This window comes from Sinocyclocheilus anshuiensis, unplaced genomic scaffold (genome assembly GCF_001515605.1).
Source record: "Sinocyclocheilus anshuiensis isolate Anshui unplaced genomic scaffold, SAMN03320099.WGS_v1.1 scaffold776, whole genome shotgun sequence".
Taxonomy (NCBI): domain Eukaryota; kingdom Metazoa; phylum Chordata; class Actinopteri; order Cypriniformes; family Cyprinidae; genus Sinocyclocheilus; species Sinocyclocheilus anshuiensis.
Window position 1 is genome coordinate 1,704,150 of NW_015555808.1, and position 27,115 is coordinate 1,731,264.

At 37.2% G+C, this 27,115-nt stretch overlaps 1 protein-coding gene across 1 annotated transcript in view; it reads left to right on the forward strand.

The window, feature by feature from the left end:
- Nucleotides 1-27,115, forward strand: part of LOC107675090 (neurofilament heavy polypeptide) — a 50,538-nt gene that overhangs the window by 13,647 nt on the left and 9,776 nt on the right. Inside the window, exons 5-25 of the mRNA XM_016469300.1 lie at nt 7,475-7,501; nt 9,438-9,464; nt 12,335-12,817; nt 12,911-13,351; nt 15,708-15,809; nt 19,347-19,409; nt 20,865-20,960; nt 21,812-21,838; nt 22,916-22,960; nt 23,046-23,090; nt 23,212-23,256; nt 23,850-23,906; nt 24,051-24,104; nt 24,234-24,281; nt 24,475-24,525; nt 24,623-24,670; nt 24,782-24,826; nt 25,143-25,178; nt 25,255-25,302; nt 25,609-25,656; nt 26,260-26,298. Of these exons, the coding sequence (XP_016324786.1) occupies nt 7,475-7,501; nt 9,438-9,464; nt 12,335-12,817; nt 12,911-13,351; nt 15,708-15,809; nt 19,347-19,409; nt 20,865-20,960; nt 21,812-21,838; nt 22,916-22,960; nt 23,046-23,090; nt 23,212-23,256; nt 23,850-23,906; nt 24,051-24,104; nt 24,234-24,281; nt 24,475-24,525; nt 24,623-24,670; nt 24,782-24,826; nt 25,143-25,178; nt 25,255-25,302; nt 25,609-25,656; nt 26,260-26,298 (1,875 nt within the window). The remainder of the gene's footprint in view (nt 1-7,474; nt 7,502-9,437; nt 9,465-12,334; nt 12,818-12,910; nt 13,352-15,707; nt 15,810-19,346; nt 19,410-20,864; nt 20,961-21,811; nt 21,839-22,915; nt 22,961-23,045; nt 23,091-23,211; nt 23,257-23,849; nt 23,907-24,050; nt 24,105-24,233; nt 24,282-24,474; nt 24,526-24,622; nt 24,671-24,781; nt 24,827-25,142; nt 25,179-25,254; nt 25,303-25,608; nt 25,657-26,259; nt 26,299-27,115) is intronic.

Here is a 27,115-nt window from a genome sequence, read left to right on the forward strand (position 1 = left end):
GCAATTTGGGAAAGAAATCAATTAAATCTGTATGTGGATGTGTGTAAATATTCAAATGTAATCCCCTTTGTAATCGTTAACATTTTCATAAGTAACTGTAATTTAATTACACATTTTTTCTTAGTAACTGTAACTGATTACAGTTACATTTATTTTGTAATTAAATTATGTAACGCCGTTACATGTAACTAGTTACTCCCCAACACTGACAATGTTATTGATCATGTTTGTTGTCTGTTTTCAGGGAAAAAAAATAAAATGAGACAAATTGATGTGAGTAAAATTGAATAAGACTTTATAGAATAGAATATACCTTACATCTATTTTCTCACGTTACTGTTATTTTAAGGAAATCTTTCAACAAAATATGATGATGATTAGGGCTGCACGATGTTCATATATGATCGTGGTTCAGTGCAGCTTGTCAGTGAACAACGGCTCTGTGTAGTAAATGCTGCTCAATCTGGAGGGACCGGCTGTATTGCGTCCTTCTCCAGCAGGACCGCGATTTCTGCACGCAAGACAGGAGCATCCTTGTCCAGCACCGAGGTGAAACGAATGCCCCTGAACTTGGGAGGGCGCCGGGCGAACTGAATCGCGTAGCCGAGTCTGATGGTTCTCCTGAGCCAGTGAGACGGCCTGGGGAGCGCTAACCAGGCCCCCAGCGACCGAACTAGCGGGACCAGGGAAACCACCGACGTACCTGCAGTGGGGCAGCGAGGTGGAACACAGGGACCCAACCCGGGAGGCCGTGCGTCCGAGGGTGGGGTCTGAGTGCGCGGCGCACCACTTACCTGGCTTCATAGCTGGGCGGAGGTGGTGGCCGCAGGAGGGCGCACTCGGCGACGAGCAGACAGAGGGGCTGCAGCCAGCGGTGGGGTGCAGACAGCAGCAGACCGCCGGGGCAGGATGTGTCGAAACGCCTCCGTCTGCTTCTGCGCGGCGGAGAACTGTTGGGCAAAGCCCTCCACCGCTTCGCCGAATAGGCCGGCCTCGTCGCCCTAAGTGCGAGGTCCGTTGCTGTGCGCAGTTCCTGCAGCACACCTGGTTCAGCACCACCCTCGTGCAACTGCTTCAACGCCTTGGCCTGGTGGACTTGCAGGAGGGCCATGGCGTGCAGGGCGGAAGCGGCCTGTTCAGCAGCACTGTAAGCTTTAGCCGTCAGAGCGGACAAGAACTTACAGGCCCTGGACGGAAGGCGTGGACTACACCTCCAGGCGGCGGCGCTTTGCGGGTAGAGCTGCATGGCAATAGCGCGCTCAAACGGAGGGATGTCCACATACCCTTGGGCCGCCCCCCCGTCGATGGTGGTAAGGATGGTGGAGGCACCAAGTCTGTTTCGGGCAGAAAAAGGTGCCTTCCAAGACTTAGTAACCTCCTTGGGTTACTCCTTGGGTTACAGGACGCCTGGCCTGTGCCCCCAGGAACCAATCATCCAGCCTCGAGCGTTCGGGAAGGCCCGCGGAGACGTACTCGACAGGGAAGCTCTTACCGTAACCCTCAGGTCTCCCTGACCATGAACCGAAGTAGCCCTCCGAAACCCGGAAGAGCTAGAGCGGGGCATGGCAAGGGGGATACCCCCCGGTTTAATGAGGAGGTATCTAGACTGCAACGTCGCGATGGTCATGTTCCCGCACTGAGAATATGACTCATCCATGAGCGCTGCTTCAGTGTGCTGTAAGCCCAGGCACGAGAGGCAGCGATCATGACCATCAGATGGAGGCAGGAAACAACCGCATCCAGAAACGCACGAGCGGGAAGCCATCTTTAAAAAGTCGCCCGCCGCTCGTGGAGCTCTTTTAGATATTTGCTCTTTTAGGAAAAAACGGAAACACTCTTTTAGAGAGAGCGCTGAAGCGCCCAGGGGAGGTCGCGGTGAGACCGCAGAATGGCAGCTGCAGCATGCCGAAGATGAGCAGCATTGAATGGCAACTCCCGCTGACGCGCCGTAACACCAACGCCAGCTGTTTCTTCCAAACACTCGCGGAGATTCGTCCTGAGAAGGCTCGGCTCCGAAGCGAAAAGCTGATGTGCGTTTGCACGCGCTCTCCTTTTATACCCGCGCTGCGGGGCGGGGTGCGCGTGGCGAAACACGCACGCCAACTGTCATTGGCTTGTTTAGTTTACACTCGAAGGTGATTGGGCTCTCGGGCGAGATCCCAATTCGTCAGTCACGACCGACGTAACGTAAAACGTGACTGACTGAAAGGGAACCGGCTTTACTGACAAGATGCGCATTAAATATATCGCATGCGATTTATCGTGCAGCCCTACTGCAGATGGAATAAATGATGATAATAATAATAATAATTTCATTCTCTGAAAATAATTTTTTGGCCTCTCAAGAACACTGGAAAAAGATGGTGTAGAAATAATTTCCACTCAAAATTTGCTGTTGAATTTCACAATTAATTAAAAGAAACAGCATGAAGTAACATTAAATAATTAAACATGCAATTCTGAAGTAGAAAGACTGAAATAGAATGTTTTTGTAAAAACTACTTAAATAGTTTTTGTTTTATTTATCATTTTTGTTTTTGATATTATCATTTTATTTATTTTATTCATATTTATGACTTTTTTTTTACATTATAAAACATTGCTTTTAAGATATATATCCTCCTGAGAACCAGAAAAAAAGCTTTGTGAATTTAGTATTTTTTCATGTCATTACATTGTTTAGAGCACAAGCAAAAAATTTAAAAATAACATTTTTGAAAAATTATATTTTATTCATATGTTATGCTATGTCTTCTGTAGAGGACACCAGGACTCAGTTTTTCTAAAAAAAATAAAATGACATTAATAGACATGAAAAGGCAAAAACAATGGGATTTGTTTTACAAATCACCAATACATTTTAAGGTTTCAGGATTTTTTTTATACCAAACTTTGTATAAGGATGATTCTCAAAAAAATTATTTGATATACCTTTTTACTTTATGCAATATGTGTGTAAAATTTCCATAAACTTGTTTTCCTGTTAAACACAATGCTATCTATACACTGTACCTAATTAGCATATTAATGTGCTGTTGGGACAGCATTTTGAAAAAAGAAGTGTAATAATGGGAGTAATAATTGGCCAGATTTTCATAATAATATCTAATATGCAATATTGATATTTCCTATTCATTTGTTGTATCTCCCAAAATGCATAATACACATGCTTTTAGTCCTGGTGTCCTCTACAGTGGGCATGTATGAAATCAATATCCTGTTTCATAACAGGAAGTCATATTTTGGTTTGAACCCCCATAACATTTTCCCGAGATGTTAATTTACGACACACAATTGGAAAATTAATTTGAATAATGAATCATTATATTAATAATTTAATTAATAATTTAATAATTACAAAATATGATCAAATTTCCATAAGGATGTACAATTTTATCACTAGATTAATGTCAGACATTTTTAAAGACCAGGTTTTTTTTTTTTTTTTACCTGAAAAAAAGACAATAATACCGATTAAGAAAAAAAAAATTTCAGTGTACAGTAGTGCAAGAGAAGAGATGATGCATTATTTCTGGTAAATAAAAAATTAGTCCTTCAATAGACCTTAAAATAATAAAAAAAATTGTCACAAGGGGAGAACAATGAATCTCAGAAAAAAGGCCTACTTAAGAAGCAAAACAACGTGAGACATCTTAATCTCCCCTCTTTCATTTTGGAAGCTAATGGGTCATTGTGGTCTCATTGAGGGCAGCTCATATGGCCCTGTCTTCAACCACAGATGCACTTAGAAAGGTCATAAGCAATGTTCATTAGGTGCTCTTATCTCCTCTAATTTTTATCCTGATTTTGTATCAAGTTTAGGTTGGTGGAGTTAATTTTCAATCGACTTACTTGACCTTGAAAATTTTTCACATCGGTTATAAGACTATCCAAAGTACCCATACAGTGAGGGTGGTACAGTAGACTCGTAGAATAGCAAACAAAGCTGCCATTAAAACTGACACTTTTATTATAGGCAAATATAAGCCTTAAACTTCAACCAAAATATCCAAAGATAAATAAAGCCTATGAAGATTAAATAACACCTATGAAGTAATGAATTTACATTTTAATGACATTTACTTTCTGGTTAATTACCAGTGACCACAGAACTGTAATCAATTAATAAACCCCCACATCGCCTCAAGACTCATGATTATACAAACGTTTTAAGAGCTACATGATTTACATTACTACATTTAGTAACATTAGAGCACAAGCGTTTGGAATCTTCTAGTCGAAATACAGCAGAGATAAATGTTTATGGAGCTGTCAGAGAACAAATGAAGTACACATATGCACAGTGACATTTTCAGAAACATTCATAAAGAGAGCTCAAAGCAAAGAGACACAATAGTGACATTGCCAAGATTGCTGAACCAATAACACGCCTGACTAAGATTCCTCACAAAAGTCACCTTGAGGAACTCATTTAAAATAAATGCATGTGGATTGACTGCCACATTGCTTCAGTAGCTCCAGTTATCAATGAATGCTTTTCAAATTGATGGTTATCTCACATAACAACAGCATCTTATAAGTGGGAAATATCATCTCAGCAAAACAAAAACAAAAAAGGTGGAAGAATGCAAAGTAGCCTATACAAACTTATAACAACACTATGTACACACAGACATATTATACAAATATATGTAGGTTATTTATTTATATATAACAAATGCATAATTTCCCAGAATGCATTAACAGTGGCGTTTCAATAGGCTTGTTCGAGATGCATCGGCGCGGCGCAGAACGATCGGTGTATGACATCAAAGTACCGCGAGAGCAATTCAAAAGTATAAAGAGTCGTCTGCTCTATTATGGCTCTCGCGGTACTTTGATGTCATACACCGATCGTTCTGCGCAGCGCCGATGCATCTCGAACAAGCCTATTGCTTCTTTAATACCCAGACAGCCACATGTCAGATAGCAGTGTGTTGGTAGGCTACTGTTTTGAAACTTGAAAAATGTATTTACCTGCGGTACGAGTCGTTCACAAGCTCCACGTGCAGGTGTTGAATTTAATAAAGCCTTTTAAATTGCTGCAAACTATAGGATGTTTTGTTTCAGTGGATTGTAGGTAGATATACAATTAATAATACATTATTTTGGCTCCCTGTGCACTTTAGTATTCCCTGTTTGAGGCAGGAGAAGCTGCTCGCTTGTACGTGAGTGAACTAAATGATTCACTTTGAATTGTGAACCGATCGTTTGTTACAGGGGTCATATGATGCGATTTCAATTTTTCCTTTCTCTTTGGAGTGTTACAAGCTCTTGGTGCATAAAGAAGACCTGTAAAGTTGCAAAGACTAAAGTCTCAAATCCAAAGAGATAATCTTTATAAAAGTCAGCCACACCTACCTAAAACGGCTCGTAACACGCCCCCACATACCTAAGTCACTATCTGGGAAGATTTGCATAACGCCGCCCAAATGTTCACGCAAAGAAAGAAGGCGTAACTTTTATTCTCGCTGTAGTATTGTTGCCGCTGCCGCCATGTCGTGAAGGCGCTGTGTGCTTCGTTGTGAAAGCGAAACTACTTTGTTTGGCCTTCCAAAAGAGGACGATATCGCTTCGTCATGCCTGGAGCTGATCCGTGCTGGTCGCTGGGGGAATACATCAACTTAGTGCTGTCGATCGCCGGATCGGCTTTCACCGTGGACGAAGCGGAGTCCAGCCCGGGGTCGTCACATGTGGTTGCCCCAGGCATCACAATATGGTAAGGGACGTAACATTTCCGTCACACGCTTGAGGAATTTGGCCAATCACAACGCACTGGATAGCTGGCCAATCAGAGCACACCTCGCTTTTTCAGACCGATGAGCTTTGTAAAAATCGACGCGTTTCAGAAAGGCGGGGCATAGAGGAGAAACAATAATGCACAGTATGTGGAAAATAATGTGTTTTTTTTAACCTTAAACCGCATAAACACATTTCATTACACCAAATACACAAAATAATGTTCTTTTTAGCAGCATCATATGACCCCTTTAAATCCTCTTAACGATTCATTGATGAGAATAGTTTCAAAAGTGCGATTCGAATGATTCGTGTGACTTGCTAGTTTTGATTCCAAACAGCTGACAGAAATAGGACAAGATTACTTAAATATTGTGAGGTAAAATATTTTTCAGACAATGATTTATCAATAAAATGTTCTGATTCAACATCGTGTGGGGTGTGGTCAGTTTAATTCAAGTTCCAACTCATGAGCTGAATTAAAGTCAACTCTTAATTCACATATTTATATTTACATTTATATACGTGTGTATGTATAATAATAGCTTGATCAACCATATAATTAATTAATCAATCACTGAACATGACATGGTGAGCTGACTGAAATGGAAAATTACAGCTATTAAACTCCTACTTGATGAATTGGCTACTTACGTATTCTATTGTGAGATACACCCTATAGAGTTACAAACAAATCCTTGTCATTTAATAATATTGATTTACCCTGATGTATTGTTTTTGACAAATGCTACAGACAGAGTTTAAAAAATAAAACCAGTAAGGAGAAAAATTGTGAATATGTGTATTGTTTTATATACATACAATGAGGTCAAAGAAAGAACTTCAGGGTCAGGAGCAGGTTTGTGCAAAATTCTGAATTAAAAATAATTGGCTCCCTTCCAATTCAAAAGTTGGAATTTAAATTTAATTGTTCACTCCACACAATAATTTGAATCGGAATGACAGGAAGAGGAATTCACTGAATTGCAATTTAAATGATGCATTCTGGAAAATGAAGTGTTCACATTATCAGTTCAATACAAATTTCCATATACTGTAGGTGGCATTTCAGTGTCAATTGTGAATGGTGCACAACCTGATTTACAAGATTAGATCATATTTAGTACAGTAATGGGAATTTATGAACATAGCACAGATATCCAAAACGTAACGCAATTTCATAATCATTTCTGTAAATTAGAAATATAATATAAATCATGAAAAATATTACTCAACCCCTTATAAAATCACCATGATTTGCTCTTCATATGAGCACTGACAGATGTATTTTTGGACCAGAATGGAGTAAAACAGGCTCGCCAGATCAAATCACTGGCCAGACAAACAAGCTGATTAATTAATCATTTTAATTGTACACATGTAAATGCATTACCAGGCATAAAGGTAGCTTCACAATCATTTAGATTTAAACCTGTTATCTGCATGCAAATTAAATGTGTAAGTGTGAAAGACAAAGATTACAAAAAAAAAACTGTGTGTGTGTGTGTGTGTGTGTGTGTGTGTGTGTGTGTACTAGTGTTGGCATGCCCTTTTTTATTTTATAGAAGACATTTGAGGCTATAGGAATAAAGTGCTGTGGGTCGCAGACAAGCCTTTTCCCCTCTCTGATCCACATTTATAATTTATTCAACCCTCATCAATGTTTCAAAAGATCTATTTTGTAGGTTCTTCTCTAACACTGTCTTCTGTATTCCTTCCTCTTCTACCAATTTAGGTGAGCGTCATTTTGTGAGGAAAAAAGGTTAGTATCAAACTCTGTGCTTCACTTTGATCATGTAGCCTACACAAGAAATGCATCATTTTAAAAGTGCACTTTGTAATTTTTCCAACATTAAAAAAGTTTTACACATAAAAAAATGTAATCCAAGGTACACTAACTTGAGATGAATAATCTAGTCATATCTGTAAGGGTAGGATAGTGTCCATAGCCTTCTGAACATTTTTTATACATATATTTTTTTTAACGTGGCCACTATAGCTTTTCCTCTCTCGAGTGACCTTGTGAGTACATCCTTCTTCATGGTTTTCTAAAGCATTAATTCTCCATTTAAAGTGGAGCACGATAGCACTTATAGGGTGTCAAGTGGTGTTTGGCATAAATAAGCTTATATTCAGACAGATGATTTAAAAATTGATACATTACTGCTGAACTAAATAAATGGGCAAATCTCTAATTGAGAAAGTATTAGGGGCAATAGTTGAAGAGCAATCATTAGTTGCCTGGGAGGGTGACTATTTTGTCTGGCTGTTAAAAAAAGTTTTTTTGTATAATTTTTTTTATATAATTCTTGCTGGATTTGGAGTATCACATTCAAATTAAATCCTCACAAAATGTACCAGGCTATAAAATTGTTCTCACAAAGCAGTGTACATTAACGTTTAAGATCTTAAAGAGATTGTTCATCATCATTAACTCGCCCTCATGTTGTTCCGAACCCTTGTAGGTTTTTTTCCTTCTGTCAAATACAAAAGATATTTGCAGATTGCTGACACCACTCTTTACCATACAATGCAAAATGAATGGTGACCAGGGGCTGAAAAGGCACTAAGGAACAGACTGAAATTCTGCTAATTATTAATAATTTTCTCCTCTGTTACAGACGTTGATATGCCAAATTTGAATATGTGCATATTCAAATTGCACAAATTAGATATGAGAGGAGGAGAGGAAGATATGATTATAGCGCAATACTTTTCCGATACTTTCATGGTGCTTTTTTGTTGTTTTTGGAGCTTGACAGCCTGTGGTCAACATTAACTTTCTTTATATCCATGAATATCCTGTCCTACATTTCCTTTTGTGATTTACAAAATAATAATAATAATAATAATAATAAAATCATAGGGATTTGGAATTAAAATGATGGGTAAATTGATTTATTTATTTATCCTTTATTTAGCTAGGAGAATCCCATTGAGACATCACAATCTCTTCTTCCAGGGAGACTTCAAAGACGGCAGCATACACAGTTACACAAAAAAAAAAAAAAAAAAGTACTCACACAAAACAATGAAAGTAAGATAAAAAAAAAAAAAACACTTACAAGACTCCTTTAAAACGGGATGGAAGAATGTTCATTTTTGGTGAACTATCCCTTTAATTACATTACTATTAATTACGTTTAATTACATTATTAATTAAGTTAGTATCATGTTTTAAAGTATGTCTCAATGGCATAATAAAAAAGAAAGGTGACAACAATTTTACACTATACTTTATGAAGGGCCCAAAAATCTAATTGAAAAAAAAAAAAAAAACTTAATTGAGGCCTGTGGGCCAAAAGTAAATTCTGCATTATATCCTGCATTATATAATTGTATATAATAATTCTGCAGCATATAACTATATTAATCAAATGTATTAAACAAAAAAGAAGAATTCAACAAAAAAATTACTTTTTTTTGTTTTAAACTATTTAAAAACAATTTTTTTTCACATTTCAGTGCAAAAATGTTAAAACAAAAATAATAAAAAATACAAATAAATTAATAAACAAAAAATGTCCTATTATTTTGGCGGGCCAAATCACAGTTCGCCACAGGCCAGCTTTGGCTGCAGGCCCTGGATTGAACATCTCTGACGTATAAACAACTGCATTTTTGTACCGTGCATTAAACCTCACATTAACCAACTAACTTAATCAGTTTTTCTTATGTTCTGTGTCTTTCTCCTCTAGGAGAGTTCTTGCCACCGAGGAAAAAAGGTTTGTGTCTTGATGAGCGCTTGATGAGATTGCATTCATTAGAGAACACATAAACCATCAGCATAACAGATAACAGTTTGCTTGAGTCTGTAATTAACACATTTACAGTTGCATTAGGAGGGCAAGCATTAGAGTATTTTGTGGAGAATGGGCACTATGCAGTCATTGATTGCGTTGTTACATTCAATGCCATTCATAATCATTTTCCTTTGTTTTCACACACCCTAATTGTGCTCCCCATGCTAATCAGTGTTCCATAAAGCTGCATGTATTTGTCCATTAACATCTTCATGAAATGATCATTAAGCCATCTCTAAATGGTAAAGCTCATGCAGAAAGCATCTAAACTCCATTATCAGTTTCAGCTAATGCAAATGTTTGTGAATAAAAGTATAGTCTCACATATGTATAATAAAAGTCTGTATTTGATTATACGGGTGACACATTTGCTGTCATTTGTCATATTAACACTTAAGGGAACTCTGCAAGCTTCATAAATTGGTGTGGCCTGGTTTTGCTTTAAAGGGACAGCCCATAATTGGTGACACAGGGACACCTAAGAGACCATGAAATTAGCTGTGCACTCCTAAGACATATAGGCAGTGTCACTGGAGGAATATGATAAACCGTAATTATTGTTCTAAGAGGATGCTATACGCCCTGCAGTCACACAGTAATTTCAGACGCTGTGAACTGCCCTTTTACAATTCGTGTTATTGCACAGTGTTCAAAGAACCTCCTAAAGATGCAATGATATGGGTAAAGACTGCTGTTTTCCTTCCTGTGTGGAAAGAGGAAATTAGGGTGGGACATATTTTTTAAATTACCACAGATTATGTACTTTTGTAGGCTAAAACCCGGAAACCAGATAGCATTTTAGCCCTTCCGGTTCCATCATCCTGAAGTCAGTGGGTTTTCTAAATGGATTTTTGTTCAAATGCCTGACATAAGGTCTGTGGATAACACAGGCTCAAGATATTTTAACGTTTTATTCTATGACATAAAACACTTCAGTAATACCCCCATGTGATTTTTAAAGCTTTTACTTGTCTTGAAAAAGAGCGGTCAGAAACCTATTGGTGGTGACATTGAAGTCATGCAACCATGGTAGAGTTTGTTTATAGCTTACATTTGACTTTTTACATTTGCCGATTGTATCAAAAATGATCAAAGTTGCATTAATTTGTGAAGATTATCAAAATGAACACAATGAACACAATGTGTAAGAATCATAAACTTTTGTTGGTCACAGAGCTTATTTTCTGCAATAATGGATGATTTAAACTGCAGTTACAGATGCATAAACAGGCCTAATGTTTTGTTTTTAACATAAAACGTTGAATACTGATATTTGAAATAATTTAAAACTATCTGCAGAAAGAAGGTACTCTTTGTGTGATAGGCTATAGATTAAGTTAAATTATATAAATATAAAAAGCATACAGAAGCATTTTTGCCGTCTACAATTTAGAATGCCTGGAATTTTAAGTTTTAATAGACTAATAAATCAACGTGCGTGCACTCTGTGTGTGATTTGATGATATAGCCTACTTGATAATGTCAGATTGCACATCATTACAACAACACTTACCATATTATCGCAGACGATGCTGTACCGCACACCCCAGACTCGACTTGAGTGGAAAATGAATTATCTGCGGTTGTGCGCACACTTGTTTGCAGATGAAAAAGGTGTTTTTAGGAGTCTAACTTGCAAACACCAGACCACTGATTCGTCAAACCTGCTTTCCTGCAGTCTGTGTTCTTCTGACTTCTGACTATTTTGTAGTAAGAAATGAATATGCTTTGGGGGAATGTATCGGAGTAAAAGTATACATTTTAATTAGGAAATGTAGTGGAATAAAAGTAAAAGTTGGCTGAAATATAACTCAAGTAAAGTACAGATACTCCCAAAAAATACTTAAGTACTGTAACGAAGTATTATTACTTCGTTACACTACACCACTGCTTCCGGGTTGGTCTACAAAAATACATAATTACTGCAGTACTCTAGATATATAAAGATGTGTTTACACTATACACTAAAAGTATTATTATGATTATTATTTGAGCATTTTGATGACCTCAGTTAGCTGTTACTATGAAATCAAAACTGTCACATACATGTTACAATATAGGTAAGAAAAGATTACCACAATTTGAGTTTCATGCCTACTTTAACAGACACTGAATAAAATCCACAAACATTTGTAATTTTGCCAAGTACTGTATATAATTACGAGGTCTCATCAAGTTGTGATTGATGTTCTCCTTTATCAATCAATCAATCAATCAATCAATCAATCAATCAATCAATCAATCAATCAATCAATCAATCAATCAATCAATCAATCAATCAATCAATCAATCAATCAATCAATCAATCAATCAATCAATCAATCAATCAATCAATCAATCAATCAATCAATCAATCAATCAATCAATCAATCAATCAATCATTTGCACATTATTTTTTAAAAAGACAATTAGTTTTAAAAAGACAATTAGTAGACAATAAGTCCTATTAGTTTGCATGTCTTCTAAGTATTCAACTATCTAATAGCATACTGAAGGGATGATGTCACAGTAAAATACTAATTTGCAATATATAAGTCTGATTATATGTTCCAGGGGTCCCCAAACTCGGTCCTGGAGGGCCGGTGTCCTGCTGAGTTTAGCTCCAACCCCAATTAAACACACCTGAACCAGCTAATCAAGCTCTTATAGGCATACTAGAAACTTACCAGCAGGTGTGTTGAGGCAAGTTGGAGCTAAACTCTGCAGGACACCGGCCCTCCAGGACCGAGTTTGGGCACCCCTGTGTTATGCATTACAGCTTCACTGATATTTCCGAAAACCTAATGATATAGTTGCAGAGATATGGGCCAAGGAGATGTTAGAAGAGGAAGGGGAGTATGAGGAGGAAGAGGAGGAGGAAGATGAAGATGAGGTGCTTGCTGATGAAGAGGAGGAGGAGGAGGAGGAAGAAGAAGAAGAGTATGAGGATGAAGGCGAAGAAGAAGAAGAGGAAGAAGAAAGTGATGAGGAGATCGAAGAGGGGGAAGAAGAGGAGGATGGAGAAGAAGAGGAGGAGGAATTAGCAAAGGAAGCGGTGGTGGAGGAAGAGGGAAAAGAAGAGGAGGAAGCTGATGCTGAGGAAGAAAAGGAAGATGAAGAGGAGGAAGCAGCAGCAGAAGCTGTGCAGAAGGAGGAAAAAGAAAAGAAGGAAGAGGAAGCTGATGCTGAGGAAGAAAAGGAAGATGAAGAGGAGGAAGCAGCAGCAGAAGCTGTGCAGGAGGAGGAGGAAAAGGAAAAGGAGGAAGAGGAAGCTGATGCTGAGGAAGAAAAGGAAGATGAAGAGGAGGAAGCAGAAGCTGTGCAGAAGGAGGAGGAAAAAGAAAAGGAAAAGGAGGAAGAGGAAGCTGATGCTGAGGAGGAAGAGGAACATGAAGAGGAGGAAGCAGAAGCTGTGCAGAAGGAGGAGGAAAAAGAAAAGGAGGAAGAGGAAGCTGATGCTGATGCTGAGGAGGAAGAGGAACATGAAGAGGAAGCTGCTGCTGCTGCTGCTCCTGCTCCTGCTGTCGAAAAGAAAGATACTTCGATCCCTGCTGAACCTGATGAGGAGAAAGAAGAAACTGCAGAACAAGTCACTCCTAAAGAAACTGATGAGGAGGAGGAGGACAAAACTGATGTAGATAAAGAACCACCTGAGGAAGAAGATGGAAAAGAAGATACTCCTGCTGATGGTAAAGATGATGACCAAAAAGATGACCAAAGTGAGGAGAAAGATGATGACGGTGAGGTCCAAGAGGCTGATATCGCCATTGCTCTTGGTATTATAGCTGATGCTGGTGCTACAGTCACTGATGTTGAAGTGCACGAAACTGGTGAGGAACCTATACTTCTTAAAGCTGATGGCGATTCAAAGCTATTAACAACCATAGAGGAGAGTGCTGCTAAAGCTGATGATGCAGTGGCTGATTTAGCTGACTCACAAGATGGCTTAAGCGCTACTGATATCCCATTTGATGACCATGATGATAAGATAGCAAAAGAGCTAGCCGACGATCATGGTGAGGTTACAGAAGACAGTCTTAAAGATGAAACTGGTGTTGGACTGAAAGACGCTGACTCTGAGAAAAATATAACAAGTGAAGGTGAGGGTGTTATTGAGGAACCTGAGCTAGCTGATGATGTTGCAGATAAGGAGGAGCAGGAGGAAGAGGGAAAAGAGGAGGGAGAGGAACAGATAAGGGGTGAGGATGATGATGATGATATTATAGTAACAGCAACTGTAGTTAGTTCCGAACAAGGTGGAGATGAGACAACAGTGGTGGCTGATGAAGATGATGGCTCTTCACCTGAGAAAGGTACCAAGATTATGGTTATTGACTCTAAAAGATCATTTATTTTGTTTTGTTTGTTTGTTTTTTAAATGTGTCCATGTCAAAATAATAAATAAACTAGCCAGTGACATAAAAAACAAATAAAATAAAAAAAAGAACCAAATAGTTTTCTCACATGCATTCTCCATTGATTTCATTGGAATACCATAAAAATATTGTTGCAGAGGTTCCTGAAATTACTGGAATTATCCTGCTGCAGCACTGTTACTGAATCTACATTGCGAAATAGACAGCATAACCAATGTATTCTGACTCCCGAACAACTCTTATGAACTGGTCCTTTTTAGTGAATCAAAAACATACCGTGCGACCAGTGTAGTCTGATTTCTGAGTCTGTTCTTTTTAGTGAATCATAAACAGAGCGCATCCAGTGTAGTCTGATTCTCAACTGAATCACTCTGAGATGGTTCTTTTTAGTGAATCAAAAACATACAACACAACCTATGTAATCCGATTTCCGATGGATTGACTCTGTGTCGGTTTTTTTTTAGTGATTCAGTAACATATAGCACTACTAGTGTAGTCTAATTCTTGAACTAACCACTCTGAGCCACATTCTTTTTAGTAAGTCAAAAACATACAACGCAGCTAATATAATCTGATTCCCGAACGAATTACTCTAATAAGTTGACTCTTTTTGGTGAATTTATTACGTTTTTTCATTAGTATTTTATAAAAATAATGAATGAACTATTTTAACACATTTAGTTTTTTATATTGTATTGTTTAATAGCCTACATATATAAGGTCAGTTATTGGATTGCATCTATTTATTCCTTAATAGTAATAAAAAACAGGAACCGTTAAGAAACCATAACAAGAATTGGAAGTTGGAACTCTTTATAAATCCTCAAGAATTCTTTACAATTCCTATTTGTAATGTTATATCAGTCTGTAATTTATCAGTCTGAAAACTTTATAAAAACTTGAATGTACCGCCTATAGGTTTTCTCCATTTTAAACGAATACTTTAATCATTTAGACATCACTTGCTATCACACAAAAAATTGTTTAGTATAAGTTTGCTGCTATACATATCCAAATATGCTATAGGAAAAGACCCCATTTGAGTTTGTGATTGAAGTCTAATTCATGCTGGGTGGATCAAAGAACAGCAGCTGGTGCATTGCTGTTCAGCTGCCAGTGAAACGGTTAGAATCCATGAGAGACTGCTTTCATGTCAGCTGTCACCAAACACTTGTCTCGAAAGGGGTCATTCAAGGGCATCAAAGTTCTGGATGATCAAGGAAAACACTGGAACGAGATTAAGCCAAATGAAGATGCACTTGCAAACTAGAGAAAACCAAAATAGGTTATTGTGGCTAGAATGAGTAAAAAGTTAGGAATAGTAGTTATAGTCATTGTCTGAGCAGCAGCAGCAGCACATAAAGCTATTGGTATGTTTTATGTATACTGCTGATACCTTTTGCTTTTTACTTATGGTAGTTAAGAATAGAGCAGCTTGACTAACTTAATTTAGTTGATTTGCTAATTCACTTTGCACAAAGCTAAACCACCTGTTCCAGCTCCTAACTCGCCGCTGATGTTGCTAATGAAATCGGAAGGATCAGTCTCAATAGAATAATTGAAAAAATAGTTCTGTTTGCAAATTAAATCTGATTGTATCTCTTTGTCAAACGCTAATGCAATCTAGCCAGCAACAAAGGGAAATTTTAGCTCCTGCCAAAATCACTTGGAAGAGTTCAAGAATAATAGGTCAAGGGAAAATACATTTTTACTGGTTACTAAAGGTTGGAAAGACTTCGAAACAAAATCACGAATACTTCTTGTGATCTATCCGGCGAGCCTTATAAATATGTTTGCTTTTCTTTCAAAGACATAACAACCCTGAAAGAAGAGGAGAAAGATGAAAAGGATGAAAGCGCAGAGGAAGTGGAAATTGCTGAAAAAGCACCAGAACCAGAACCGGTCCCTAAAGGTAACAAACATAGCAACAGTTTGCTTGCATGAAGCATATAAAATGAACCAGAATTAAAATGAGAATATTATGCCAACACTAATGAGCTCCAACGTTATTGACTGTGGAGGAGTGGTGTTCTACAACAAGCAGAAGCCTGATGGTGGTGGATGACGGGAGAAGAGGGCATGTGTGTGTGGCTGTGGATGTGAGGGTTGAGCAGACCCTTAGGCCTCAAACTTTGATCTCCAAAGACTTCCTTATGGCTCATTTTTTCCATCTACTTCACAGCATTAGGATGATGCTGGTGTGTGTCAAGTTGCTTGATGTTCTGCACTGGCCTCTGCTGCACTCTCAGAAAAAAAGGTACAAAAGCTATCACCTGGGCCATACCTTTTCAAAAGGTGCAATTTTGTACTATTTAGGTACTAATATGTACACTTCAGGAGTTATACGTACCTTTAAGGAACCAATATGCACCCTTTAGGTACAAAGGTGTACCTTTTGAAAAAGTACCGCCGCAGTGACAGATTTTGTACCTTTTTTTCTGTGAGTGTGTAAAAAGACGAATAACGTATTTCCTTAGGCTCAGTTATAGATCGAAGAGGTCTGACCTCATTAATTATATTTTTGACCCCCTATGAAACTGTTATGTTAAAGTGACCATTTATTGAACTTTATTTATTGAACTGAATATTTAAGAATTGTCTTATATATAATAGTTTATTTATTTTATTTAATAATTATTATTCATTATTTATTAAAAATACATATTTTCAATTATCTATTTAAAATAATTAGTGTGATAATTATTTTAATTAGTATATAGGCCAATATACAGATGTTTTAAAAAATGCACTTTCTTTCTTTCTTTATTTATTTATTTTTGATTTTCCTCAACAGTTTTTGAACATTTCTTGAAATTAATATTTAATATTTTGAATTTAAGAAATATTTTTCATTATTTACCTAAAATACATATTTTAAATATTTAATTAAATAATGGAAAAAAGGTGTAACCTCAGCCATGTTAAAATAAACATTATAAAAGCACAAAAAGCACAAGGATCTCTATAATATGATTTCCTCCAGTGAGATGTATTCCTCCCTTTCCAATTATTCTTGTTATTTGATTTATCGATATGGTGTTGAACTAGAATTTTTCTGAATTCTCCCTGAGGGCAAAAGATCCTACTGGGTATCAGATTAAAATTTGGAGAGGAGATTGGGGATAAAGCCATGTGTGTATTGCAAGATGGAAATCTAATCCCGCTCTGAGACAGTGTATGGCACAGCAGTATCACAGACTCAAAGCTCAGATGAGTTCAGAGGACTGACTGCTGCTGCTGCTTCTGTCTGGGAACAGCAGAATGAAGTGTACTTGTGCCTGCAGAGACAACAGTGGAACACGGTGAGACTGTGGTTACACACAGTGCCAAGAACTGATACTTATACAGAGAGATTCAAATACATTTCATAAAGGAGAAAAGCTCATTATGCTGTCAATTCAAGAGCACCCTAGCAACCATGGCAAGTGGTTGCTAATGTTCTCTGACTTGTTAGGGAGTCACAAGGTGGTAACTAAGGTGTTCTGAGATGCTGCAAGGGTTACACGCTGCAAACAAAATGCAATTCTGCTATAAAGCAGCTCTAAAAAGAGGACAATAGCAAACAGACATTTTTTCGGTTAAAGTCAGTTCATTGTTGATTCAGTGATGTCATCATCCAGCTCAGTTTTCTTCTAATCGTGTCTGTGCAAACAAGTCGATAATATCACCAGATATTAAGTGTCCCCAACTAAGTAAGCCAAAAGGCAACAGTGGCAAGGAACCCAAGCTCCATCGGTGAAAGAAATGGAGAAAAAAACCTTGGGCGAAACCAGGCTTAGTCGGGGGCCAGTTCTCCTCTGGCCAGATGAACCCAACATGGTGTGGTTTAGTTCGAGGCTGTAACACAAGTCAGAATGTGGACTGGCATCACTCAGAACATCCATCCAGTTCCTTCCGCTTGAAGATTGGATCACATGGTGAAGGAGTCGAAGCTGGCCACAGAGTCTGTGTAGAGGACTCATCTGGTTCTCACGGTCTTTGCTGAGGATTTGTGCCCAAAAATGGTAGATTGGTCTAATTTGAATCCAAAAAGTAAGGCTGATTAGCCCTTACTAATTGAGAACCTTAGCAACCTTAGCAGCCATTCGGAAGACCGGGCAACTATGTAGCAATCAAGAAGATAACAAATTGCTCAAGTAAGCCTAAACAACCTATAATAAGATTTTTTTTTTTTTAGCTGATTTAAACTTTTAGGCAAGACTTTGTCAGGACAACATTCTAACTTTACTTTTCTAGTTAAGTTTGTTCAGAGTTTGTTTTTCACCTTCAGTGATTTTGCAGCAACATATTGATTTGCATTCAATCTCCTGCTGTTTGTGCAATGAACAGATTAAAAATGTATGTTAAGTTTGTGGGTATTTATGCACACTGAATTTAATATGGCTCATGCAGATCTCAAGTTGACCGTTGCCTTAATGAAGTGAAAGGAAAATGTAAAGTATACATTTAATTTAATTTAATTTAAACAAAAAAGTGTATAATTCAGTATTATTCAGTAAATAAATTTGATCTGATCATAATATGATGCACTGTTGCTTTGGCCCTGTCAAAAAGAAACATTTGGGAGTATTTTCCACCTTTTATTTTAGTTTAGTTTAGTTTATTATTTTTTATTTTAGTTTAGAGGTTTTTATTATTTATTTTTATTTTATTTTATTGACAAAAAAGTGTATAATTCAGTATTCATTACATAATAAAGTGTATAATTCAGTATTATTCAGTAAATAAATGGCAGCAATACAGTCTGATTATAATATGTTCAGTGTATGCTTTGGCTCTATCAAATATCTTGTTATTTTTTTTATTAACAAAAGAGTGTATAATCCAGTATTATTCAGTAAATGTGTGTGCTTGCTCTGGCCCCATCATCAAGAAATATTTGGGAGTCTTTTTCCACCTGTTTCATGTCCAAAAATATCCCAGGATTGTGTCCTGCTGATCTGTTTCATTGACAAGGTTACCTCAAATAGATTTGACTCGTTTTTGACTTTACTACTTTGTACTTCAGTTCTTTAAAATGTTGTGCTCTGCAGAAAATTACAGCAATAACATCACCCCTTTCCATTTACTGCAGAGAGCAGGCCAGAAAAATGAGAATCTCGGCCCTGCCTGCAGGCAAGCAGTAGATACTCTGTCATTCCTCTATCAAGAACATCATTAGATATGTTTCACACAACAGAATAAATCCCTGCTGAGAGAAAGAAGCCTGCTGCTAGGGGAGAGAGCAAAAAATGTGGGACTTGAAGAGATCCATTTTGACCCATGGGGTTGAACAGTCTGCACAGAAAGCACTAATAAAGTACAAAAAGATCTGAACATCAAAGTTGGCATTGTGTTGATGTGTCTCTGTGTGTGTAAGCAAGTACATGTCTGTGTCTTTTGTCTTTCTATTTTCTCTCTGGGCTGTAAGACTCACCTTTTGTTTTGTTTGCTTTATTTCTTAAAACAGCGGCAGTCGAGGAACTGAAAAAAGAAGAAGCAGAGGAACCTGTGGCAGAGGCTGAAAAAGAAGGTCAGTACATAATTACAGTGCTGCTGTTGTCTCCAAATAGAGAAACTTTTTTATTTTATTGTATTTTATTTACAAAAGAAGGTCAGTGCACATTTACAGTGTAAGTGCTGCTATTGTCTCTAAATAAGCATCTTATTTTATATTACATTTTTTATTCTATTTAATTTTTATACAAATGCAAATGAAAATGTACACAAATCCAATATATGAAGTTTCAATGGCAAATCAAAGTCATAGTCATAATATCCTATCTTACACCTTTCAATGTCCCTGCTGATCTTAATCAGAAAAGAGTAAATGCATTTTATTAGCTAATAAACTTTAGCACCAAAGGTCAGTGAGAAAACAAAGGAAGAAAGAATGCATGCTGTTTTAATAACACAGATCATGTACTCAGCTGCAGGGTTGACTGATATCAAAAATTGCATTAGCATTTTAGGTTAAAGACATTTTGAATGACACCACCCTGTAATTCCCCGCAAGCATGTAAGCAACACAATCAAAACCGGATTTTTGAATTACAATAATTATTATTCTAAGAGACTTCTTGGAATTCTTGCAGCCGCTAAAAACATTTCCCTGCTTCTCAGCCAGTATCTTCAGATTTGTTATTATTGTTAATCTCCATTTGTTGACGAGGTTGTCAACCTGTTTTTATTTTTAGCTGGCATCCTTCTTGTTACAATAATCCAATCTCTTTATTGATGGGGTGGTATTTAATAAAAAATTAATCATTAATTCTGGCAAATTTATGCAATCCAAACTTATAATGAAGGTGTCATATTTGTATCCTGTGATTTACTACCACCACTTTAAAAATTAATTTTAGTAATAACATTTTGATTTATGGATGTAAAATCTGGCATTGGCCTCTGATGCCATAAGCATATTATGGGTTTTAAAGATAATGACACCAATATATTAATCTGTAGAAGACATTTATCCCCGTGTTTTGCTGCCAATGCGATCTTTATCATCCTGTGTTGATTTAAACAAGGCTAATCTAATGCATCTCTCATTAGTCTGTGTCTTTTTTTGAACAGTTTCACATTTTTTCATGTAGGCTACATCATAATAATTTTCATATTTAGTAGACTTTTTGTGATTGATTTGATTTTGGCATTGAAAAGTAAGTCTGAGTGTGCCTCCAAAAAAACAACAATCACATAACGTCAGAGCCGATGTTTCATATATGAACAAAAGATGACTAAATGAAATGAATCACTGTAGTCTATGGGTGCTTTCACACTTGGTTCGATTGCCTGGTCCGAACCCGACTTCCATTGCTACGAGTAGGCTACGGTTTGCGGGTGCGCACCTGAGTTCAGAAAACAGCATTCACATTACCCAAACGAACCGAACTCTGACGTCAAACGAACCCGGGTGCACACCAAAAGTGCTAGTGTGAAAGTCCCCACAAATGACACTCACTATTTTGCATTTGTTTGTATCCAGACAAACAAAAAGAGGCCTCTACCTGTCCTTGTATGCATTCAGTAATACATAAAGAGCCTCAAAAAGCCCAAGACACTAAACCAAAGGAAGAAAAAGGTATTTGGTATTGACTCGCAAGGTCAATATCAAGCATGTTGTTTTAAAATATAATAAAAAAAAGCCTGGGCATATTTTCAATTTTCGACACATAACAGAGCCATTCTATAGCAAATTACACTGGCCATGTCTCATGGATAAACCATAGATCTAGTCAGAGACATGCCGGTATCTTTGTGGATTCTGTTCTAACAAATATTGTGAGCTTTTCATGCAAAAATAACTGATATTCTGTATTTTGAACATGCAATAAATCGCATGCTAAAAATATAAGCATTGATTGGTGAATGATGTGTAACTAAAAACGTATTTGCACCAGTGTTATAGAAGTGACTGAAGAGGTGGACGTAGCCTACTATAAATTTATGAAGACACGCACATGTACGCATGGATTGTAAGCTATGCATACAGTATGTGCATGAAATATTGACCATATGGGTAATTTCTGTATCAGCAGATACAGAAAATCATATTTGGATTATTTTACTTTATAGATATATTTGCTCTTACTGACCCTTACTCCTTACTGTAAACTCATACCATCCTGCTTTTTACTAAATACGATTCATTTTACAATTTAATTTGGTTGTGCTTACAGAACATCATATAAAAAGCAAGCTGTGCTTCAAGATTAAATTTTGTTCCTCTTCCTAACCATGTCTGAAATTGCTAGACAAAGCTTTTTCCACTAATGAGCTCAGCAAAGCCATGTTTGGTGGTTTGTATTGTTGTTTAGAGCTTTCTAATGCAGTAAGCAGAAATCCACTCATAGTCGCCATCTAGTGTAATAGTAAATTAAATTGCTACATTAATTGTCACTCATTGTCCTTTTTCTCCTTTTTTTCTTCCAGCTGAACCTGATAAAGTAAAGAAAACAGGTGTGTTTATTCAATAATATTATTGAACAGATATTTATTGCAGCTAATATATGTATATATATAATTAAAATAGTTGAAGTAAAATAGCTTTTTTTTCCAGTAACAAACTACATATTTACACATTATTTAATGTTAGACATGAGACCACAGATTTTTATACAACAGTTCTATGAACATAAGATTTTTTGACAAACACAATAGTGCCCCCTGGTGCATAATAATTAATCTAGATTTAGTTTTTTTGTTTTGTTTTTTAAATCGAAACCCCAACCTTTAGATATACTTAAGACTTTGATAGTATTTCCACTCTAATATGCTAATTTGTATAATCAACTTGCAACATCAATCATGACTACTGATAGATCTGGCAAAGAGTTTTTTTTACATTAACAGTGTATGGTATCAGTGATTTAGTCATCATGAAGTGACCTGTTACTGCAGACAGTTTTCAACTCTCTCTAAGCAAAGCAGTTTGGCCTGATTCATGTCTGACTGTTTTTCATTTCACAGCTAAAAGAGTCACCCTTGAGCACATGAGTATGTGATGTATTGTGTTGTTTGATTAAAGTTGGTTTAGCTCAAGGCAACTGTCGATTCCTACAGCAAACTGCTTGCTTTAGCAGTACAGCTCAACAAGCCTGTGCAAAACTAGTAAAGTAGTAGACTAATCTATTGATAAATCATATTGATGTGCTTTAAAAGATTGTTCTGTTATTTTAACAAAATGGCTAAAAGAGTCTAATTAATAATGCAATAAAATATTAAAAATCAGATCACCGTGAGCCAACAGCATTATGGGACATTTCATGCCAATTTTCACTTTAGGAAATTAATTTATTCCTAAATTCAATTTCAATTTGTTTATTTCCACATTTAATAAAATGCAAAATATATATTTCCAATTAACTGTCCTTTATGGTGCATTTGACACAATGTTCTCATTATGCCAGCAAACACTGTAAAGTTTGAAAATTAATTTTCAGCTGAGCAAATTTCTGCCAACAAATTTGGAGATAATCATACGTGTTTTTATCTGGAAGCTAATTTTACATTGTTTATTGTGTTTTCCCTCTCCAGAAGCTGAGACTAAGAGAAGGGAACCCCTGCTTAAACAGAGAAAAGGTGCAATAGCCCTCTTTACATCAGTTATTGTTTTTTGTTGAATATTGTACTGAAATTCACCTCATCACTAATATTTGCTCATCAGAAAAAGAGTCTCCAGTAAGAACAAGACTAGAGAAAGCAAAGAAAGGTACAAAAGAACAAGCACAATGTGTGCCTGCTTTTTTATCATCAACCCCTGAATGACATTTTTCAAATGACTTATAATCGTAGTGATGAATATTGACTCAAATTTGCTCTCTGCTTCACAGCTCCAAAAGCAAAGACAGTGGATGTCAACATACCCAAAAAGAGAAGTAAATCCACATGATCTGATCATACTTTACTTCTTTAAAGGGATAGAGGTCATCCATAAATTAAAGTTCTGTCATCATGTATTCACCCATTTGAATGGCAAATGACATGAATGGCAAACAGGTACTTTCAAACTCAACCCATATGGTCAAAAAAAAACACCATAAAACTGGTCCATGTAAGTTGTGAGCAATATTACAGATCTTCTGAAAATTTAAACACGCACATATTCAAATCACACAAATTCGAACTACCATAGAGAGGAAGATTTCAAGTGTCAAACAACTTATGACGATATGATTTCAGGATACTTGGCACAAATCAAATGCTGTCACTCTGCTTTTATGTCATTTCTGGATCTTGACAGGCCCTGGTCACAATTTATTTTCATTATATGAAAAAGAGCAGCATGAACATCCTGCTTAACATCTTCCTTTGTGTTCTTCAGAAGAAAGAAATCATACAGGTTTTGATCAATGAGTAAATGATGACAGATTTTTCATTTTTGGCTGAACTGTTCTTCTAAGTTGATGTCAAATTTTAAAATTCCATTTGAACTATATGACAGCAGTGCTTTCCCTTTTCCTAATAACAGGATCTCGAGCCTCAGAGGTTGTGGAAGTGTCAGCTGCTCCAGCTCCGATACAGGATCGTGAGTGCAACTCAAAGCCTTGTGTCTTTTTAATATTACATTGCATTACATTCACGTTATGCAAAAAGACAGCAGCAATAACACGCAATCTACAGTCAGTCTGTTGTAACTCTGAATCTTTCTTTTCACAACCTGGTGAAACAGTTCCTATGTGCCGACCAACACCTGTGTACTGCCCAGCGCCTCCTGGCTGGTATGGTGAGTAATGCAGCCACCCACAATTACAGTAACTCAATGTACTTTACATAAAACACCTTCAAACATAATTTAAACATTCTTAAAATATTCTTGAATGCCCTGAAATGTATTTTATCTTTTATCTTACAGTGCATCATATAGTTACAAGTAGCCCATTACCACCATCGGCTATTCCAGGTATTCAAAACTATTTTAATTCAAATCCATTCATAAATATCACTGACATATGTTATTGATAACTAATTTATGTGTCTGTCAACAAAAAAAAATCTGTCCATTTCAGTGAAAGTACAGTATGTTTCCTAGAGAGATGTGTCTAAAGAATTAATACATCACAAGATTTTTTAACACTACAGTTACTGTTTTTCAGAATCAGAAGTTCCAATTTTAACAACTCATCAAGCTCCTACTGTACTGAAAGGTGTTTATCTCATAATATATTATAGATTTAATTTTATATGACAATAATTTTGCCTTTGTCTTGTTTTAGATCTAATTTAATGTTTCCTTTGCTTAAGAACCAGAAGCTGCTGTGGCAAAGCCAAAACAAGCCACTAAAAAGAAAGGTATTGTAGTAATTTGTCTTGAGTTTTGTGCCAGTAGTAAGAATGCTTTATATTTTTCTAGTTATGTTAACAGACCTGAAGCAAGTATTAACATTTGACCTCCAATTTCAGAACCAGCTGCGCCAAAAGAAAAAGCCAAAGTTCCTGCAAAGAAGGGTGAGATCCAATTTAAAATGAAAGGCAGTATCCAGTATAGAGTTAAAATACCATTAATCATATTGGAGAAGATGCTTTACTCAATGTTTGTCATTATTATAACAACTTTGTTATATATTTTGTATGTGTGGATTTGAATTTGTGCATTTCTATTTCATTTTGTACATTTGTACTGTATGTCTTCAAGAGCCCACAGTTACTAAAGCCAAAGTAAAACCTTCAGTGGCAAAGAAAGATAAGAATAATAGAAAAATGATGGCTAAATTTAAATTTTAGATCTATTTTCATACTGAATAAATCATTTTTTATGATTTAGAGCCAACAGCTGTAAAAGAGAAGTCTAAAAGGACAGGTAATTATGGTTCAGGAGCTGACTTTGCAGTAGTTTTATATTAATGAGCAGTAGCTTATAATTTCCTCTTTTACAGACCGATTGATCACTAAAGAAAAGACTAAACCTACCTCTACTAAGAAAGGTATGTTTTATTGTTGCATATTATTTATAATATATTATATACATATAATGTAATATTATATTTCATGCATTTATTCATTTATTTATTCCACCATGAATTATTCTGTGTTTACCTGTGAAATAAAGTGATACAGATGCTTTATAAAATAAATAGAGAATAAATAGAGTTGTCAAGGACAACTCAAGAGATGCTTGTTTTTCATTTCCTTTTCTTTTGCCATCTTAAAAACAATTACCACCAATCTGGTTGTTTGGCATCCAGAAATCATGAATCTTAAATATTTATTCTCTGTCCTTTTCTCGTCAGAGCCAGCAGTAACAAAGAAGGCAAAAGTAACAACAGCCTCACATAAAGGTAACCTCACATACTGCACAGCTTAATTATACATACAGTACATACATATATTCATATTTATAGCTTAAATGTATAACTTTTATACACAAAAGCTTAAAGTTATAAAAGAAGGAAGAAGTCTTAATCTTTGTATTAGTTCCTTTACTACTCACTGAAAGAGGTTCAACTGTATCCTAAACGGTGTTTAGAAATTGGTAACAGCTATACATATTTCACACTGGATGATATTTGTCTCGCTTCTATAGGCAAGTGCCTGTTAGCTGCCCCGTGGCAATGTCATAAAATGTTCCGCCATGCTACTTTTTTAGCTGTTTTGCTGAGAGTAAATGTAATGGTCCTTGCTACATTAGCTGAATTCCACATTGCTCTTTTACTGCATTTTTGCTTATCAGTTGCTTCTAGATTTGCGCACATGGAAAATTATTTGTTGTTGTACGCATTTCTCCACATGCCATTTAGTTTATTTGATGCCATAAAATCCCTGCAGTCATGCAGACAGAGCACCAGTCTTGGATAATATTGAACAATATTTGAATAATATTTTATTATTTCATAATTCATCCAATAACTCTATACATTTTTTTTGTGCGTCTACAATGGTAGAAGAGAAAGCCGTAAAAGAAGTGAAGCCCAAAGCAGAGGGTATGTTATTTTACTGTAAAGTATTCAGTAATAGTTTTACTATTGCTCATATTTAAACAACCCCCTAATATTAAATATGAAACGTCTCAGTTACTTGTGTAACCCTCGTTCCCTGAAGGAGGGAACGGAGACGTTACGTCAGTCGTGACTGACGAATTGGGATCTCGCCCGAGAGCCCAATCACCTTCGAGTGTTAACTAAACATCATATCCGCCAAGGTCAGCCATAGGTGGCGCTCCTGGACCACCAATGTGGACATCGTCTGACCCAGGGCCTGCGCCGTGACTTTCGTCGCCCTAAGTGCGAGGTCCGTCGCCGTGCGCAGTTCCTGCAGCACACCTGGGTCAGCACCACCCTCGTGCAACTGCTTCAACGCCTTGGCCTGGTGGACTTGCAGGAGGGCCATGGCGTGCAGGGCGGAAGCGGCCTGTCCAGCAGCACTGTAAGCCTCAGCCGTCAGAGCGGACGAGAACTCACGGGCCCTGGACGGAAGGCGTGGACTACCTCTCCAGGCGGCGGCGCTTTGCGGGCAGAGCTGCATCACAATAGTGCGCTCGACTGGGGGGATGTCCACATACCCTTGAGCCGCCCCACCGTCGAGGGTGGTGAGGACGGAGGAGGCACCAAGTCTGTTTCGGGCAGAAAAAGGTGCCTTCCAAGACTTAGTAACCTCCTTATGCACTTCCGGGAAGAATGGCACCGGAGGCGGCTGCCGACGACCGGCCTGCGCCCCCAGGAACCAATCATCCAGCCTCGAGAGTTCGGGAGAAGGAGGAGGCCTCCAGTGCAGCCCGACACTCTCGGCGGCCCGGGAAAG